Source organism: Atheta coriaria, unplaced genomic scaffold (assembly GCF_025399875.1).
Source record: "Atheta coriaria isolate IRGN ID8LTWV9N9 unplaced genomic scaffold, Caltech_Dcor_3.1 hic_scaffold_10_pilon, whole genome shotgun sequence".
NCBI lineage: Eukaryota > Metazoa > Arthropoda > Insecta > Coleoptera > Staphylinidae > Dalotia > Dalotia coriaria.
Genome location: NW_027045452.1, coordinates 1,683,945 through 1,704,873, shown reverse-complemented (window position 1 = coordinate 1,704,873; position 20,929 = coordinate 1,683,945). Strand labels below are relative to the sequence as shown.

Below are 20,929 nucleotides of genomic sequence, written 5' to 3'. Positions count from 1 at the left end.
GATCGATTTGCGAACACAAAACGCATGCACGACAAACGAATGTTCACCTCTCGGTTGCGTAACGTATCGCATCGGAGAGAAAATGCGCGGAATTTGCGTGCAAATAACGTATCGATGTGTCTAGAAATTTGTAAACTCGATTATACAGCGTGTTCAACGCGTATAAACATTATAAACACATTTTAGACAAGTTATGGCGTAATTTAACAATTTTATGAACATAGTGTATAGAGTAAATGTGTAAATTTACTATGAGTTATCAGATACTGCGATAGGCGGTGAATCAGCGAATGAAAAAATTGAACGGCCAGACTCCTATCAACCCCTATCATTGTATCGCCAGCTTTTCGGGGAGCCTTTTACCAAACAGCGGCGAGTTGTAACCGCGCCGGTCATCGAGTAATCAAACACGAAACTTTAATTAAACCCGACGAGCTCGTTTGCGAGAGCCATAGCGTGGCCGCATTGATAACCGGCGTGGGTGGGCGATAGCGAATTTCGGCAAATCGCAAAAACTTTCGCCCGCTTTCGCAAAGCCCGCAAATGAATCATTGTAATCATTATTATAAACTCGCAGCGAAGCACAAAAGACAATATATTTGTATTTGATGTAATTAAATTGAAGTTAATTAAAGTTTTTGATCGTAAATATTTGTTGCAGGTTGTTGGCAAAACATGGACTTTCACGCCAGATACGAATAACGGTGATTTAACTAAATTGTGCAATCACAAGAGGAAATATGTTCAACATCTCAAAGGTGAGTTTATTTTATTTATTACTGGGTGTTAACATAATCATTGCGCGGAGAAAATATTTTGGGATTTGTTTTATTCGGTGAATTTTAGGGAAAAAAATAATTTTGAACTTTCATCCCTTATTTTGCGCCCTAAAATTGGTGTTTTTGCGATGACAACTAGCCTATGTTCTATTTTGATATATTAACTATAACATTCCTAAATTTCATTAAAATTGGTTCAGTAGTTTTTGCAGGAAAGAGAAACAAACATTCATTTATCTTCTGAAACTTTTGTAGTTTTGTATTCGCAATATTAATAGTATTTTCTACTCTAACGCGTTAATAACATGAAATAGCGAATTATAACTTTGACAGATTACGTCTTTATTTATTTATAAATTAAGCTAGACGTCGAGTTGAATCTTCGGTGGATGCGTGTGACGTTATAATAAAAGCGAGCACCTGACGCTGTTTTTTATCACGCTCATTATATCACTGATAAAAGAACGTCGCGCACCACCACTAGGTACTGATCCGTTTGCGCGTTGTCGTTTATCGTCGTTTATGAATATTCATAAACCGAGTTGAATAAAAAAAAGAAAACGTAATTTAAAAGTGGCTAAGGGCTCGAGCCCCCTGCGCGACTAACGAGGCCACTGCAGACGCACGGCGAAGAAAAAATGTTAATGAAATTTAATATTTTATAAAATGCGTTTTACGTATTTTAATTATAACTTATCGTCAACATCGTCGCCGCCAGCTTACGATGAAATATTCATAGAGCCACGCACAGAATGTTTACTCGACAAATTAGATTTTTAATTAAATAAAATATTATGATACATATTATATTATGAAATCTATGCGAGTTAAGTAACTAACTAACTAACTAACTGGTATGTTGTGAATGAAGTATTCGTGCTTGCGCTCTGAATCGTTTTTCTACACGTTGTTTATTTGTGCATGATGATGACGATAATAACAGTAATATTTTTTACGTCATATGACGTGTCGTCTGCAGCGGGTGCATGTGAAGTGGAAGTGCTATCGAGGCACACACATCATGCAGAGATAAAAACTGTATGAATGAACTAAACATGTGCGTTTATGTTTTATACACGTTTAAAAGCGTAATAAAAACATTAGTGGTTAAATGAAATATAAAATTTAAGGTTTTATGTTTTATATATGCAACCAAACATACATCAGTGATGTATTTTGCATATAAGTTATATAGGGTTACTAGTTTAGCCCGCGACTTCGTCGCGGTAGTGTTTAATGAACATGTAAGTTGTTCTTATTCTCTTGTTCTAGACATAGTATGTGTCAATTCTATCAATAAGATTTGCAATTTTATTTTAAAGAAATTAATTACTTCAGCGCGCCATCTCGGATTCAACTATTTAACTATAACTATGATTGAATCTCAATGCCAACTTTTATCCTATAGAAAAGGGCTGTCTTTAGGGTTTTCCCGGCAATTATTCGAATTTTGCTCGCCGTAAAAACCATCCTTGGACATTAACGAACATTAAAAAAAAGAATTGGCCAAATTGGTGTAGGCGTTGTTGAGTTATGCGCTTACCAACAGATTTTGCGATTTATTTTGATATTATAGATATATGCAACCAAAATTATTTCAATGACGCATTTTGCATTTAGGTTACATAGGGTTATGTTTTAGTGTGTGTGACGCATTGAAATTAGTTCGTATTGAGGTTAAATATCTCGCTTGTAATGAGTTTGGTAACTTGTAACTGCACCAGCCGAAAATATACGCATGGCATGTTCTGGTTTCCTACATTCGGTGTATTGTACGTGCTTGATACGCAGGAAACAAAGAGACAGATGCGTCGCCAGAGACCGCACATGGTATGACACGGAATGTTTCACCCGAGCATGTGCTGTGCGCCATTGCACCGAAGAACGAACAATGTTAAACGCGCGTTCGCGCATGATGAGCGTTGATATCGTAAACGCACACGGCGTGCCGGCCTGTCAAAAGGAGCATACTATTACGCTATTAATTGGGTTTTAATTACGCACTTTTAATTATACGCAGCCATCAACCGGAACAGGTAATACAAATGCTTTGGTATTATTCATACTTATAATTAAATGATTATTGATTCGTAATATTTTACGATCGGAAAATTATTTTAATAATGATGTTACGAGCGTAATTATTCTGCAATGAATAAGAATTATTTAAAATAAAATTGTATGAATATTAAATATTAACATAGTTTTGTGTTTTCACGTTTGAAGTTTTAGGGTTTGTTGTAAATGAATTAGTATATAATGGTTAGTGAGAACAATGAGCGTCCAGACGTTTCGCATGGCTGGGCGTCACCCCTTCGCACGTATCATTCACCTTGTCTTATTAACCCGAGTGTAAACGCAGTGTAAATGTGCATCGGAGAGAAAATTCTGAGCATAAAATGCGAACGCACACGAATCACCTACATTAATTACAGACAATGCGCTAAGAAAAACAAAAGCTAATGAATTATTAATGGTTCTACTCGGTACAGACTGAAAATAAACATATTAACTTTTAAAAAATGTCTAGGAAAGAATTTGGGTACTGATGGCATCAAATAGGAAACATCTGTTGTCTATTTTTTAATTTTAAAGAAAAGTTTTTATGAGAAATGCTTAGAATTTTATTTTTAAGAATATTTTAGTTATATTAAAATCAAAATTAATATTAATCCGAATGTTGATGAATTCAAGTATCAAATAGTTTAACATATTAGTAAATTTATTATTAAACCACGCGAACATTATGACCGTACATTTGGTATGTATTATTATTATAAAATGCGTGTACATTTCACTATTCGCGTATTCGCGAGCGCAAACATTCGCCAAACATTTAATTTGCTCGAATGCTTTCCGCATTACGCGCACGCGGATACAGATGCATTCGTGCATTATGCATTCGTACTTACACTTACATATCTTGCGTATTGGTTTCGGGAATTTTGCAAACTATGCCGCCTGCTACTCTACCACAAAGCGTCGAAGCGCAACTCACCGATTTAGCGCGGCGCTGGCGAAACGCAATATACGAGTATGCAATGCGAAAATGAGCATAAATATGAGAAGTGGCTTTGGCGAGATTTGCGCGTAATGTATGTGTTTGTGCATTTTCATGTTCAATGCTTTAAATAAACTATTCGCATGGAAATTTCTAAATAGGAAAATGGATGTAGATGTAAAATTTATTGTTTTTTTTTTAAATATGAGAATGTAGGTATTTTAAATTTAATTAAGCATTTGTAATTTAATAGTATAAATACTACCTTTGTGATTTTTAGCTATTACTATAATAATAAATTCGTATGTAAAATAAATAAAGTTTAAATTTGCATTTATTGCACCTGTGTCAACAAATGAAAATATCATTTCATTATAATGCAAATTAATGTTTAATTACGTGAGTAACATGAACAAAATCAGTACCTAGATATTTAATCTTCCATAATATTAAATGAATCGCAAAATCTGTTTGTAAGCGCATAACTCACCAACGCCGAGGCCAATTTGGCCAATTATTTTTTTAATATGTTCGTTAAAGTCCAAAGATGGTTTTTACGGCGAGAAAACTTCGAATAATTGCCGGGAAAAACCCTAAAGACAGCCCTTTTCTAAAGGATAAAAATTGGCATTGAGATTCAATCATAGTTATAGTTAAATAGTTGATTCCGAGATGGCGTGCTGAAGTACATTATTAGCAATTCTTTTTATAAATAATTTCTTTAAAATAAAATTGTAAATCTTATTCATAGAATTGACACATACTATGTCTAGAACAAGAGAATAAAAACGAATTACATTTTTATTAAACACTACCAGGACAAAGTCGCAGGCTAAAGTTGATAATAAAATAAGAAAATACTCTTCTAAAGCAATAATATTTGTTTGTATCATGTATTCATGTAGTATAACAATACGCAGCATTCGAGTACAATGTGCAATGTTGGAAATATCATTCAATACACCTATAATTATAACTCCGCGCATAACAAACGCCGGTACAAATTGCGCGCGATGTTTATTAACACGTCGCCGTGTTAATAACATTGCAGTGCTGCGCATTGCATCGCATTACATCCGCTATTCCGCAGCAATATCGTTACCGCATTTACCGCAACAAACTCTCGGCGCGCAGCGTCAGAAGGAGTAAGTCTCGCTCGTCGCGCGTCTCGGCAGTGTGCGCTCGTAAAGATAATGCACTTACTCATATCGTGCGCCAATGCCAAACAATACAACGGCATCATACGCATTGTATAAATCTAGTACACTGTACATCTATGATTTATAATACAAAGTTAGGGGTGTTACAGTGTTTATAACTCAGGAATTTTGGATTTGTTTTCGATAAATTGTCTTCATATTTCTTTCATGAATCAAAAATAAAATATTTTGAAGAAGTTATTGTTTTAATCGATAAAAAAATACTTTTTTTCAACTTCCAACATGAAAGCTTCAGTTCTTCCGTGGTTAAAGTACTTTAGTCACAGTCTTTGGGCGTCCGTGGATAAAGTATCACTTTTTGTGCCTCAAAAGCGTGGAAAAACTGACGCTTTGAAGGTGCAAGTAAAAAAATGTATTTTTTTGCCGTTTAGAACAATAATTTCTTTAAAATATTTATTTTATACTTAATAACGTTAATTTCCAAGCATTTTGCGCTAATTTTCCAATAAATTTCTATGAAGTATTAAATTCTGTTAATCAATCAATTTAATGTGTCATTTATTAATGCGCCTGTATTTGTTTTCATCCATTATTCCTGAATGCGCTGTTTTGAGATTTTCTTTAAATTTGTTACGCTTTGAAGTGGTACTGCACTGAATACATTCTGCATTGTACATTACGAAAGTAATCGTTGCGAAGCTAAAGTATGCGCATTACCGACACACAATGTTACAGATATACTTTATAGTAAGTGCGCCGTGATGCAGTTTATGCGCTTTTATTGTTTCGTGTACGTGCTGGGTGCCCGTGTGCCCGCTTAACTCGATTCCGCTGCGAATTGAGTCGGTAGTAAGAGGTGGTCGTAGTAAACGAGGAAGATGCATTTCTCTCGGTAAGAGTTCGGTTACCAGCAAACATTATGCTACAAACGGCGCACTCACGAACACAGGTTGCAATGGAATTGTGTGCAAGTAATCATAGTCGTGGAAAACCTCCGAGCAGGACAGTATTTCAATTTTAAACATCAAATTATTAAATCTTCTAGATGAGCTGATTTTTTGTATATGTGGATGATGTATGTATGATGTGTGATTTGTAAATTGTGTGCGCAGTGTGCACCTAGGTCGCCCCTGTACGAAATAAGATCTTAAACGCGGCTAACAGGTCGTTCACCGATGACCCTTTCTTTATGAGCACGAACTTCTCTTTTCTTCTCCTCCGAATGCGCGCCGTTTTTCATCATCTTGCCGCGCCGCGTGCGCGCGCGCGCCCGTCTTCGATATTTTCGTATGCGTCGCATTCTTCCTCCGCCGCGCTATCTGTTTACCTTCGCTCGATACTTTCTCGGCGCGGTGTTACATTTTCATATCTCGCGTCTATCTTCAAACGCCGACTTATGGTTAACCGACGCTTGCGTTATTGATTCAGTGATTAAATATTGATTCACTTTGTGTAACCTAAATTGAATTTATGCTTGGTGGGTATTGATTATGTTTGGATTTTTATTTTTATTTTTATTCAATCAAACTGTGTGTGAGTTGAAAATGTGCGAAAGTTTTTTTTGTTGTCTTGAACAGCATGTTAAACGCATTCGACCGAGGTACAAAAACAAACCCGAACCTAAATAAAAAGGCCATCAAAAAGGAAGACCGAACGGCAGCCCAAACAAAGTCGAAAAGCTTTACTTTAACTTCTCACTCTGCACCTAAAAGAGAAGAAAAAGGACGAAGGGATGCCCGTGCCGGTAGCGTGGAAAGAAGTGACACAATGAGAAGTATAACACGTGCCCGAATGGCCAAAACCGCTCGTGTATCGATTTGTAAGAGACAAGGCGATGTTTTTCGACTCTTTGTCGTCCTGGCGCCTTCTTTGTTGTTGTTGTTTTTACACTGACAAATATTTATTAATTTTGATTGAAAGCAAAGCACAACGGAGACAAAGAAAAAAATTCAAGGAATTTCTAACAAAGGAGTTTTAAAACAAGGCGGAAAAAAGTAAATAAAACAATGCTAAAAGAATGGAGAAATATGGCGACAGGAAGAAACGAAACATTTGCGCAAATCCGAGCGTATCAATAACACAATGACGGTGAATTTTCCAGCTCCCTGCGCGACGAGAACAAAGAATCAAGCGCGCACGAGTTTTCCTTCGTTTGCGTGCGCACTGTGTGCGAGCATTGAGCGAGGGCAAGGCAAGGCAAATTGCTTTCGTTCGTTCGTTTAGCGGAAAAATGGAAAGCCGCGGAAAAACGAGTTTTATAATTTGACGCTCGAGTGAAGAATGCAGAACGCACCGGGCGGACGAGAAGCGGTCGGAGTAATTGCGAATGGAGAATGGAAATTCGTTTTCGAGATGCGAGGGTTGGAAAAATGAATAATACGGATGCTATTCATCAGAAATTCACAAACATAATATAACTTTTAACGAATGCAATGCCAAATAGAGTTAAAATAAAAAATTTATACGCAATTCATAATTTAATTTTTTAAAAGCGCAAAACATCATTTTAAATATTTAAATTTTTGAGATGACAATAAAATATCATTTTTAACCACGTTGTAATAGGTATACATTTTGACGATGGAGGAATTTTCCATCAAAAGTCCTCGGAGACCCTTTTACGTTAAGGGCGACGTGGAAAATGCTCATCGGCAGTTCTCGGCGGAGTGAGCGTTCACATATTCGCGCATTCGCTCATCCGAAATATCAATTTAAATGACAAATATTCCAGCGCGCCTGCAAAACATGAACCTCTTCAGAGCAAGACACTGGAAAGCGACAAAAACGAATGCGCAGCCGGCGCGACAGTGATAAAATGTTGCGTCGTGCTTTTATGTTTTTCTGCAAGAACCCGACGAGGGTGGATTTCGTACGCCGACACGAAGGGAAAAGCTTGCCGCGTGGCGATGTTAAACAGCCGAAAAAGCTCGCTTAAATAAATACAAATGCCCGAAAGCTGCGGAGAGACATGACGCGAAGAAAGTAGACTCTACACGCTGCTGCGCGAGCAAGCAAAGCGAGGATCAAGGATATCTCATAAATGATAAAGCAAAGCGAAACGATATACCGCGCGCGCGCACCCCGAATGTAAAACCTTGATGTTGATGTGTTAATGCCACCCGGACCCAACCAGCACACGACGCTTGTAAATGAATAAAAGCAGCGAAAATGAGAATGAAAAATGAAGCGACGTCGACGTTGAGAGTTTACTACCCTCGCGGAGCTCTGAAAGGGAAAGAAAACATTCAGAGTGGAAAATTGCGCACGATTTAATAGTCGTTTTCATTTCCGCTTTGCCATTTGAATAATAGAGATCGTTTCGCGAACACGCCGAAAGCCTCTAATTGGATTTTCGATTTTTTTTTCTGTTAGAAATTTTGCTTTATTAATATCTTTAATGCGAAATACGCGCGCTTGGTAAGCAATAAAATGATTGATGATTATCGCTGGCATCTTGCGCGCATGAAAGTAACGAAAGCAAATCGATCTGCCCGCGCGTACGTGCGCATCGTTTTTAATTAATTACGTAATTACGTGCGCGTCGAGTGAGAATTTAATTACGCACATCCCGCAACCTTGACCACTATAAATAATCCTCCTATGCGGGAAATCCATAACACGATCTTGAAATATAAATAATTTTTTCGATTGTGTGGTATGTAATTAACGAACTGTCAGTGTCAGTAAATAAGTGAAAGTGAAATCTTTTACCGCACACGGCGTTTGGTGGTTTTTCGTGGAGGTTGAACCCAATTAACGCAAACAATGCCAATTGCCATGAACAAAAGCGGCGGCGACGAAATGACAAGAATCGTAATCGCGTTTTCGTGCGCAAACTGGGGCACAAAAGTAAGAGTTTAATGTGTGTGCGTGTCGAGCATGAAAGTGTGCTGCGCTGCTCGTCAAGCGTGGTGTAGCGGTCTCGTCTCTGCGCGCGCCTGCCTCCCGAGGCGAGTTAAATTTTTAATAAGAAGCGACGCGTCCTCCAGACGAATTAAAATGGAAACACGTCGTCGGCCCGCCGGCACGCAATTAAGGTTAAGGACGTTTTGTCTTTGAATTATGACTGCGTAATTAACGCGCTGCTTTTAGCTTTATCTTCATTTTGTTTACGATTTTATTAAGACGCATTAACTTTTATTATGTGTTATGAGATTATAGACACATTGCTGTATTGAAATCCTAATCGAATAATGCGAAATTACAAACAAGAGGGTGCGGGTTGGTACGATTAGGCTCTACACCTGTAACAGCATTAGTTTGCTACAATCATGACTACGACTGTGGCAGTCTAACGAGTCGTTGCAGAAGGGCTTGGTCGTACCCCGAGGTGTTGATAAGGGGCGACGACAACGTCAGCCTCGCACGAAGGGAGATTTATTATCGCGCAATCCGCGCCGACGCGACGCAAACACAATGATGAATAGATTCAGTTGGCATTAATTGGATGATGCTCTAATGTTGATGTAATATGATTACAATCACTCGAGTCTAGTAATCCTGTCTCAATATACCATACAAATAGTATTATTACAACTCTAGGGCTGTGAATTGTACTAATATTTTAATTGGGTAACTTTTGTATGTTTGAAACGCTTTGCTGGAAAAACTATTGGATGAATTTTGATAAATTTTGGTGTTGAGGTAGATCTGGTGGTGGAAAATGATATACGATATTTTTTACCGCAGAAATATAACTTGAAAGGGGTGAAATTAGGGATAAAAATTTATATAGGGTGTCAATTAGAGTTTTATTTGTAGAATTTTGTGCTAGATGGCGCTAAAATGCATTTATTTGCTTTTAAATTTTTTTAAAGCTGTAGAGCTCAAAACTTGACGAATTTCTCTTTCTTTTTGTATATGGATAGATTGAGTTTTGTAGAATGACGTATGATACTTTTTATGGCGAAACTATAATTTGAAGGCAGTGAAATAGCCTATTTTGCATTAATTTCACGGAAGAAACTTCAGCGAATATAATTTATAGGTGCAATGAATATGATTACACTGCGCAGTTATTCGGGTTCAAACGTCAAACACTTTTTTTTTCGTGCTGCGTGCTTGTCTGAAAACTAGCATTTCGCAATAGTAATAAAACAAGCGGGCGTACAATAGGTGAGTGTCTGCGCGACGCGACGTTTTAATGCGCTCGGCAAAGTGAAATCGAAGCGCTCTGTTCAGCCGGCATTATTTTAGTGCGGTCATTTGTTGGGTGCAAACGAGCGCAGCGCGCATTTATAAAATTGCCGCCCGTCAACGGCGGGATCCAGCGAGTTTATTGCAAGTATGAAATTTAATTATACATTCCGCGTCCACGAGCAGGTAACAACGCCGGGGCCGAATGCGCCTTGATAAGGTTTAATTAACTCGGATGTTTTGTCCTGCGCTCCTCGGCGCGGATTATGAGCGGCTGTGTTTGCGTTTTTGCTGATTATCACAATCAATCAGCACGTTTGGAAACACATTTTAAATTAAATTAATTATAAAATAAATATTGAGGTATTCATAAAATAACAAAGAATTTTTTTCTTTGTGTTTCTCTTTCGTCTGGAGGAAATTTATTGGCACTTTTTGAGGTATGCAATTCTATTATGCGTTGAAGTAGGAAATATCTACACTTACAGCCTGTTATTTCATCCAGTCGCACGTATTTCTATTCTTGGTTTATGCGCGCAAGATGGCAAACGACGATTTATATAAATCGTACTGCGCTTTGTCGGATTTTTAATTGAGCAGCAAATCCGATCATAAAATAAATTCATTAGCTGCACACAGTGAAATAGCTGATGTTTTGTGTCGCATAAAACCATAAACGAACAAGAGTACATAACTGTAGATGTTTAATAAATACTAGAAATACCTGTAACTGTTTTGTTGTCGTGATTAATGTTAATGTTTTCGGTTGTTTTCTCGGCGTTGATGGTGGTCATACGGCGGCTGTGCACATGTGCACATTATGCACCTCACTAGAACTTTAATGACGGTAATAATTGTGCGCTTGTGTTAAAATTGCTAAAGATATGGTAATTTGCGCAGAGTTATGCTGGCGCGAGCTAATTAATTAAATGCCGCTTAAGATACAAACGCCAGTCATATTTCACCTTCATCGGAGGAGTACTTAGAGAAACTTAATTGCATCGTATTAGTTTTATTTTTTTATGCGATGTTTAATAAAAATGTAATTCGTTTTTACTCTCTTGTTCTAGACATAGTATGTGTCAATTCTATCAATAAGATTCGTAATTTCATTTTAAAGAAATTAATTATATAAAGAATTGCTTATAATGCACTTCAGCGCGCCATCTCGGATTCAACTATTTAACTATAACTATGATTGAATCTCAATGCCAAATTTTATCCTATTGAAAAAGGCTGTCTTTCGGGTTTTCCCGGCAATTACTCGAATTTTTCTCGCCGTAAAAACCATTCTTGGACTTTAACGAACATTTAAAAAAAGAATTGGCCAAATTGGTCTAGGCGTTGTTGAGTTATGCGCCTACCAACACATTTTCCGATTTATTTTTATATTATAGTATACAAATCACGCTAACAAATAGAAATTCACTTGAAACTTTCATTACTTTGTTTATTCGCTATGTATCTACATTCTGAGCTTACGCACAGAAACACAAACACAGTTGCTATCTTAAAATTCAGTATCTTCTACGATTCTACATGTCACTTCAAGTTGTGCAAGTTGTAATCAAATATGTGCGCAAGCACGTGAGTACCGAGTGTGTACCTACTTACAAAGTTACGATGGTGTTTTTCTTTGTTCGCTCGTATGTTTGCATGTGTAAGATAATTTAATTATCTTAAGTACACGGGTAATAACTTGAATATTAAGATTAAAACTATTTGTTACATTTTTTTCTTCTTATTAAAAAATTATATCTTAAACAACAGTTTTTTGAATTACAGTAAAGTAAATCTTTTACTTTTTAAATGCCAATTGCACCGCTTTTGGAAAGTCGATGCAAGAACATAAAACACGTTTAATTGTAGATTAAAAGATTCGAAACGCGAACGTGATTATGTTAATCTTCGCTCAATAATGTCGCCGTAAAATAAAATATCCTCGTAAAACTAATTAACTAATTAAATATGTGCAGTTTTTTTTTTTTCAGCTATAAAGTGAATTAAAGTGAAACTTTATATTTGAAAATGTGTTTTGTAATGTATTCTACAAAGAAATTATCATCTAACGTGTTTAATTAATGCGTAATTCATAATTTTCATATCAGGATTAATTACAAAACTGAATGCGTTGATGATTATACGATTATGAAGATAATGAGCAAAGTTGAATAGGTTCTATGTACATAAACACATGAAAATGTTACATAATTTATTTAATTTGTAGTTTATGATGTGATGTCAAAATGCAATTTAATTGTGTACAAATTAACGACGATACTCTCTCTTGATGAGTTTTGTTTTAATGAAATGTCTTAAGATTGCATTGTTTTTGCACCATCATGGGTATGGGTAGTTGCGGTGCCATTTGCGGCTTCTGAAAGCCACCGAGGCACCTCGATGAAACACAACGTTGCACATTAATTTGCTCGGATCTTTATGACCGACGTCGCATTTAATAGACCGTGTTTCTCGTCCCGCGTCCGTCTTGTTCTCCACCTCGGCGTTCGGCGCTCTTTATTTCTGCTTCATGAAGCAATCGCAATTTGAGCGTCGAGCGCCGCCATTAATTTATCATCGCAATTACAATCGCACGCGGTAAATTGAATTAGCCACATTCAAATTGACTGATTGAATTAATCCACCTGCGTCCGATGGTAATGCAAACAAAGTCGAAAAGTATTAAATCACATCGCAAAAAATGACAACACATAAAAGTTAATAACGGAATGGCGGCGTGGTCTCTCTGGCTCTCGGCGAGAAGGTAAAAATTTATTGGTTTGTGAGATTTTGTAATAAGATATCGTCGATTCTCATTATCGTCATCGAAGCGATGTGCGCAAACGACGCGTACTTATTCCTTTGCTCGGTGCGGCCGCTGCGACTGTTTTGTCCAAATAAGAGCAGATCGTAAAATTTTACGACGCACCAACGGCGCTGCATTGTTCTCACCAATATTTTACGTTTCTCGTCCAGCGATGATGATTTTTTCTGCGCTTGCATGTTTTTTTTTTTCTTGATGCGCTCTGCCGACGTTATTATTTCGTACTCACTTTCGTATAAACCTGTCATAATAAATATGTAATAAAATGTGCGCATTGAATTTCAAATGTAGGTATTTTATTGACACGAAGGGTGCTTGTGCGTTTTGTGTGTGTTTGTCTCTGTGCACTTGCGAAATCGTCCCACAGCCAATTAATTTCGTCTTGCGCAATCCTACGTTCTCGAAACAATGCGTTCGACACCAACGACATTATTAGTTTATGCGCTGCATGTGCTATTATTTAATTTTACATCGTCCGCCTGTTCCAATTCTGCAATTCGTCGGAGCTGTGAGAATTTTAATTTCGCCGAGCGCGGAACAACAGCAATAAAACTAAGTTTAGAAAATCAGGTCACGCGATTTACGGCGCACATCGTCAATGTGCAATTGAGTTACGGCTGCTAACTATGCGCATGTGTGTGCGTGTGTGTACATTGACTAAAACGAAATTCGCTTGTTGCAGATTGCAATCCGATGGTAATCAAAAAGAAGAAGCGGAAATTGAGCGCGCCGCTGGCGGCCGGCGGTGTTTCCGTCTCGCAGATATTGGCCGCACAGCGCGAGAAAATCAATCCCAAAGTGGGCCACAGTCAGCTACAAATCTTCCAACACCAACCGCAGCCGGCGCCGCAACCGCAGCAATTCATAACCAAAGATAATGTTTATCAACAGCAGCCGAATCAGCCCAATCAACAGCAGGTATGTTATATTTTTACAAAACTTTTACAATTCATTGTCTGATGTTGAATTTATTTTTTGCAGATTCTGGCGCAACGTTACCTCACATCACAAGGTCTAATCAGTAGTCAACAACAAATTTTCTACCAAAATGCTCAGCAACAACAACAACAACAGCAGCAACCCGATGTGAATCCAAATACAGCTGATGCGCGTTTGAATTCACCTCTAGTTACGGATCAGATGATTCTCTCGGCACAGAATCAGCAGAACATATCACACCCGCAGCCGTTGCGACAAATTATCAGTTCCAATGGGCAGGTTTTGATCCCGACTGGAAATTTAGTAGCTGCGGGTCAGCAACGTGTGTTTATCAATGGCCAACCTAGCGAACCGAGTGGTCCCGGTCGGCCTGTTATGATTCCAGTCAGTATATCCACCTCACCTGCTCCGATCAAAACTGAAAAGGTTCAGAACTATGTGCACCATGGACAAGTGTATCAGGGTATACCTCCACAGGCGGTACGACATATTGTACCGAATGGCTTCAGACCTCAACTACAGGTACAACAACATCCGCATTTAGTACAACAACAACAGCAGCAACACCACCAGCAACAACTGCAATTACAACCTCAACCACAAAAAGTTTGGAATCGAATACCTATTCATTCCCCAGTCCCAATGCGCCTGTTTCGCCCGCTGGACAAAATGTTTTTGATCAACGGGTACCACCTTTACATCAACACCAACCACAGGCTGTTAATAATCAGCTGATGCAAGGACAACCAACTCAGGTACAAATTCAAGTTTGGCCCGATGAAGTTCAACGAAAGAAAATGAAAACCAAAGTGAAGAAGCGTTATGTTGAGCAGTCTCCATCTCCGAATATAAACCAAACTAATTCGCGGGTGGTGCAGATCACGTCTGAAAGTTCAAGTCCTTCCTTCTTAGAAGATCCGAGCGGTTATCTTGCACAACAGACTGCGCTTTTAAATAACACAATTAATCGACAAACGGGTGTTAACAGTTTTGTGTGTAACAGCCCTCAGTCTTCTTCACAGTCTGGTACACCACCAACATCAGGAGTGCCGTTGCCTAGCAACATTAAACCATACAGACAACCGCAGATGGCCAATGTGAAGACCAACGTGTATAATCCAACGCAGAATCCTGATAGTGCAAGCGCTTTAATTGCTCCACCCAAGTGCACGAACTGTGATCATCAGCCCTCGCCAACGAATATTATCGGCAATGGACGCGTTAGTGTTAATTCAGCGGGTAGTCAACCGAGTACACCTGATCCGGTTACGTCTTCCAATTATATGGAAAAGAACTCACCGGATTCGAGACCGATTCAAGGTGGAACTGTCAGTACCAGTAATGTAAGCCCGATTGCTTTGGAAGGCGATGATGGGGCTTCTGGTACATCTGGATCACCATCACAGGATGCGTTTTATGTGGAGCAGTCTCATACACATCCACAGGTGCAGTTTTCGACTAGTCTACAGAATGGACGAGGTGTTGTTACGACTATGGCGAGTGGTAGAACTGTGGGAAGTAATACCATCACTTCTGTTTTGGCTGGAAAAGCAAATACTGCTACTGTTTCGATATCGAATCCGTCACCAGCGGGATTACAGCAATCTGCAACACGTTCCCCGTTGGAAATGGTACAGAATATCGTGAGCAGTATAAAACTACCGCAGTCACAGAATTCTACAATTAGTTTGCAAGGTTTATCTCCTCAAGTTGTACAGAAGGGTTTGCCGCCTGGGCATATTTTGGTATCTTCAGGTGGACAATTGATTATGGCTACAACGAATGCTCAGCATGCTCATCAACAACAACCTCAACAACAAATGCCGCCGCCTCCACCAAAAATACAAACATCCATGCCACCTATATCTGTTAGCCCAATGATTACGAATGTTACCGCCTCTGTCACTCAGATGATACCAGCTGTTGCACAGCAGGTCCTGGGTCAGCAAACTGTTTTAGTGAATGCACTTCCAGGGCAATTTGTGCTGCAACCTGGTGTCACCATGACTATGGATGGTATGAACCAATTACAACTGCAACCGCAGCTTGTTACTGGTAATGTCATTCAACAACAACTGCAACCTAGTCTTCTGAGCCCCGAGAAGAACAAGAAAGGCAAAAAGCGGAAGGTTTCTACTCCAACTGTGGCTTCTATGCTGCAAATAGCAGCGGCGCAACAAAATCAAGGCGTGGTTGGTTTCCCGCAACAGATTCAAATGCATAGTCCTCAGGGATTGACAGCCACACCTGTTATGCAGGCCTTGACGATAGTTCCTGGTAAAGCGGGTGGTGCCCCTCAATTTGTTATGAATGGGCAGATGCCGAACACTGCGCAGATTATCAACTCCCAGTCACAACCCATTAATTTATTACAACCAGTAAATTTGGCACAAGGGATGGTACAGAATTTCCCGACGATACAACAGTTTGTTCTACCAACGAATCTCGCTGGAATGGTAATGAACGCGGATGGTACCGCCACTATTGTACAAGATACCAACATTGGTATGCAATTACAGCTGCAAAACGTGAACGGACAGAATGTTCTTACGCCTGTTCAAACTAACAATCCAATGTTTACTGTGGGTTCCACAAATGGTCAGAGTATATTACCAGGTGGCATGGTTCTTCGGCCACAAGGAAAATAATTCAACAGCAGCATAGCCCTGGTGCCCAGTTTCTCAGCCCAACTGGAGGTGGCCAATTTGTGGCTCAATTTAACGGACAGCTGAGTCCTTTGGTTGCTAGTGTCAGTCCTGGACAACAGGTACTACTCTATTAAATTATATCAATGCGGTTTTTATATTTGATTATATTCCAGGTCACTTTCAGTCCTCAAATTCGTCCAACCACGGTCCAACAGTCCGTACAACAGCCGGAATTTCTTACTTGCGGACAAACATTGATGGTACCCGCAAATCTTGCAGCTGCAAGTCAATCTACCACCAATCAACAGAACACCACCTATGTGCAACAAAACACTACTATTGTCCAACAGCAAACCACAATGCTGTCGAATCAAAGTAACAGTTCGCAATCACATGGCCACACGCAACGCACCCCACAACCACATGTACCACAACAACACAATGTTCAAAGTCTACAGCAAAGTGTCCAACAAAATGTGCAGCAAAACGTAGAAGGTTTTGTAATATCTTCGGATAAGCAAAACATACAGACAGTGCTGGTGCAACAACGGCAAAGTCCTTTACAGCAACAAATCAACTATCGGAATAGTGTGTCCACTCAAACAGCGGTTAATGGGCATGCACATAGCGTGACTACATTCTGCCAAACCAATACAAGCAGTACTAGTGCTGGAAGCCCTCCGGATACAACAACTCTGAGTCCTTTGGCTGCAGGTGGCCAAAGTCCTCCTACCGCTGACACCACCACTCATACTGGCAGCACTGATGACGGATTATCGCCAGCACCTTCAAATTGTTCATCAACAATGGTTGGTAGTGAATTACAATTAATTAAAATTATAATGTTTTAAACTTTTTTTACTTTTATAGGCAATGGTACATTGCATATCAAGCAGTGAGCCGGATTCCGCGGAAATGGCAAGTCAAGATCTCGACTCGACAATATGGCGAAACGGTTCCAAGATGGAGTTTACTGATATCAACGCTCTAAACTCCCATCTTCGAAAAACTACACCCACACGAGTTGCCTATGCGGAATCTTCAACAATGATGCATTTCCTTTCAGATGGAATGCACAAAGGGCATGAAAACAATGTAGTGAGCAGTCGCAACTTTGAAAAACCGAAAAGAAAACATAGTGACACTTTGATCGTAATGGAAACACGTCATTCTCGTTCATTGTTCGATGACGACGATCATCACGGTAAGTGGACATCAGGCGTGTGTAATAAAATGCTTCAATCATCACTCAAACGCCATCAACATTATTAATATTCACAAATAAGCATCAATTCGCATTGGGTACATATGACAAAAAGGGTTTTACAGCGGTTTTTGGCTTTCTTCTGCAAACAATTTCTGGATCAATTGCCTGAAACGAATTCAGTTCAAAATGATCTGCGTGTGTGTGAAAATTTACTTGGTGTGGCTAACTAAAATCAACCTGGTGTCTGTATTGTGCTCCTCTCAACCTCATTCACTTCCCGTGTGGTTTTTGTTTTCAATCTATCACCTTAAACAGCATTACAAAAAGTTTCATCATCAAACATCTGCTTTGGACCGGCTTTCAAAATTGGCTTCTCACATGGCACCATCATAGGATGCTTACAAAATTGATTCAAATCGCACTGTTTCGACAGACATGACGGGCCTACAAAAGAATGTATTTGTCGAGGGTGACCTGGTATGGGGCCCGGCGAAAGGCTGTCCGGCATGGCCTGGTAAACTGATGGCGGTGAAAAGCCGCGACGCGGTCACCGTCCGGTGGTTCGGCGGCGGCGACAGGGCCCTCACCGACATTGATCCCAGTGTATTGCAGACACTCACCGAGGGCTTAGATGCTCATCATCGAGCGAGCAAGAAGTCCAGGACGTGAGTTTGATCAAAATAAAGCTAAAGCCACACCAATTAAATTTATGCAAATAAAACTGCAGTTTATAATCATTCCCAAATATAATAAATAGGTTTATAACTTATTGTTTTTTTTTCTTATAGGGGGCGTAAGTTGAATGCGCAGCTGGAGAAAGCTATTCAAGAAGCCATGGCCGAACTGGATCGGATATCAAATGAAGACAAACCAATTTCTGATGTGGAATCAACACATTCAGAAAGTAAAGCAGTTGATGTAAAGAACAAGAATGAAGACAAGAAGAAAGCGGGACGATTGCGTAGTAGTCGGCAGACATGAAATTGACCAACACGATTTAAGTGAAAATTACGAAACACATTTAATCACCCCCTAATATACAACTAAATCATGATTACCAAAGATGACGTTAAGCTAACGCCAGATTTTTAAGAAATTTGAATATACATTTTAAAAGAAAGGCGTCAAATGCATTGCATCACAGAATTTAGGAAAATCAATTAGGATAAGCCATAAATGGACAGTTTTATTACATTTGTAGCATTTAATATTTGAACAACTATGAAGATATACAATTTACGATTAACAAAACTAAACTACATTACTATGAGGTTGTTCAAGATGGCGTCTCACGAGGGAACAAACACTATTTTCAGCTCATGAGTGAAGATTCATCGGTATACTTTGTATTTTAACTTTGACAGATTTTTGCTCATCAGCTACCATTGGAAATTTCCTCGAGTGACTGGAACACTACAAAATTTGGATGTAAAATGTTTGGGCTTTCATATAAAAGTAAAGTTATTTAGCGTTGAATGAACGCAATCGAAACAATGAACACAAAAACGTATAAAACAAGAAAATGCAAACATATTACGTTGATTATTGTCGATTTTTCCATAGAGAATCTGTTAATTGGAATTTATAGATGTGCAAACAAGTAATTATCCAAACATTATAAAAAATACTATCATTATCCACGAATTAAACTAGTCATTGTGACGAACACAAACAATATTCGACAATAACAAACAAATGAAGTAACTGCAGCATGAATTATCAATTGTTTAATTAAATTTTGCATTCCATTGAATCCACGAACATGTTTACACTGTGATAAATAATGGAGTTGCATTCTTTTCCTGTTTTATTCGATCCGAACCACCAGCACAATCAGCCGATGCAAATACATTCACACTAATAGACCTAACCGGAAGTACAGTACAGGAATACACTCTACAATAATAATTAAACAAGAAATATTCATATTACAGAAGAATTGCAAACATATTTTAGTATCACTTTATTAAGCGAATCAAAACGTGTAAATTGCGCCATTATTTGTGCTACGATTACATGATAACATAAAATAGTAACCGATATCGCTAAGCCATGCCATGCAGCCAGTAAAAATGCAATGCTTTTTCTGTTCGTGCTCGTACTTAATCCAAAATTTCACATTGATGCGATAGTCATTAAATGTACATAATATAAATATCGACACTAGATGATAACTGATACCTACACAGACATAATCAAAATTTTGATAACAAACTAAGTATCTAACTTAAGTCATTTATGCATGCAGGAAATAGTAGCTTCGAAAAAGTAAAAAGTCGACCTTGAATATGTTGGGAAAATTATTGATTGGGGGATGATGCGAGTGTCAAATGTGTGGAGAAATGATGCGTTTAAATTTATTCTTAAATTAATTACAAATAAGTATAAATTTGTATATAAAATATTTTTATAAATGTAAAATTATTTATTGATTTATTAATTGATGATGACGAATATTGATTGCTTCGAAGCTGAGTTGTATTAGTTGACTGGCGAATGTGATGAATGTGATTCGTCCGGCGTGTACATTCGAGTTGTATTATTAGTTGTTCTTTGTAAATCTTCTCTGTACATCACTTAGTTTTATTGTAAAGTAATAACAAACTGTCGAACGCGGAAGTTGCGCCAACGGTATTTTAGGTATGTCGAATGATTTATTAGATAAATGAAGACGTCGGATGAATTTGCGAAAGCACACGACGATGAACCTCTTTTATTATAGTATTTATTTTGCAAACAAGTTTAATTATTAATTATGCATATAGTTTTATTATACATACATTTCTATTATTATTGATTGTGTACATAGTATAAACATATATATTTTAGAGGTACCTGTTTCTATGTTACAATTGTGGATTGTAGCCCGGTGTCATTAATAAAAAAAGCAACAATTATAATGAAGTATATTGAAACTTATACTTCTACCTTTAAAGCGCCTGTTGTTCAAAGGTTTTGAGATACAAAAAGTGGTACTTTAAACTTAAACAGCCAAAGCCGTGAATAAAGTTCTTTAGTCACGGGCACTGCATCAATCTCAGTTTTATGGTATTCCATTTTTCAGTTTTTTTATAGTTATTGTTATTGTTATAGAATCCTCAATCCAGGGGAGTACACATAAATTCAGTAAACGTAAACTATTAAAATTCACACTAGGTGTCGTACTGTGTCAGAAATTAAACTAAAGAAACCAAATTATCAATTTTTATCTATATAATATGAAAATATTACGTAA

General features: G+C 38.2%; 2 protein-coding genes across 2 annotated transcripts in view; both read left to right on the top strand.

Moving 5' to 3' along the window:
- The window catches only part of LOC135801431 (transcription factor SPT20 homolog), a 46,380-nt gene extending 31,675 nt beyond the window's left edge, over positions 1 to 14,705 (top strand). Inside the window, exons 4-6 of the mRNA XM_065314925.1 lie at positions 662 to 758; positions 13,583 to 13,818; positions 13,882 to 14,705. Of these exons, the coding sequence (XP_065170997.1) occupies positions 662 to 758; positions 13,583 to 13,818; positions 13,882 to 14,574 (1,026 nt within the window). The 3' untranslated portion in view covers positions 14,575 to 14,705. The remainder of the gene's footprint in view (positions 1 to 661; positions 759 to 13,582; positions 13,819 to 13,881) is intronic.
- Positions 14,574 to 20,598, top strand: LOC135800756 (mucin-2-like). Its single transcript, XM_065314075.1, has 6 exons — positions 14,574 to 16,414; positions 16,456 to 16,606; positions 16,661 to 17,296; positions 17,358 to 17,691; positions 18,128 to 18,359; positions 18,483 to 20,598. The coding sequence occupies exons 1-6, from the start codon at positions 14,574 to 14,576 to the stop codon at positions 18,673 to 18,675; spliced, it is 3,387 nt and encodes a 1,128-aa protein (XP_065170147.1). The 3' UTR covers positions 18,676 to 20,598.
- The last annotated feature ends 331 nt before the right edge of the window (positions 20,599 to 20,929 follow it).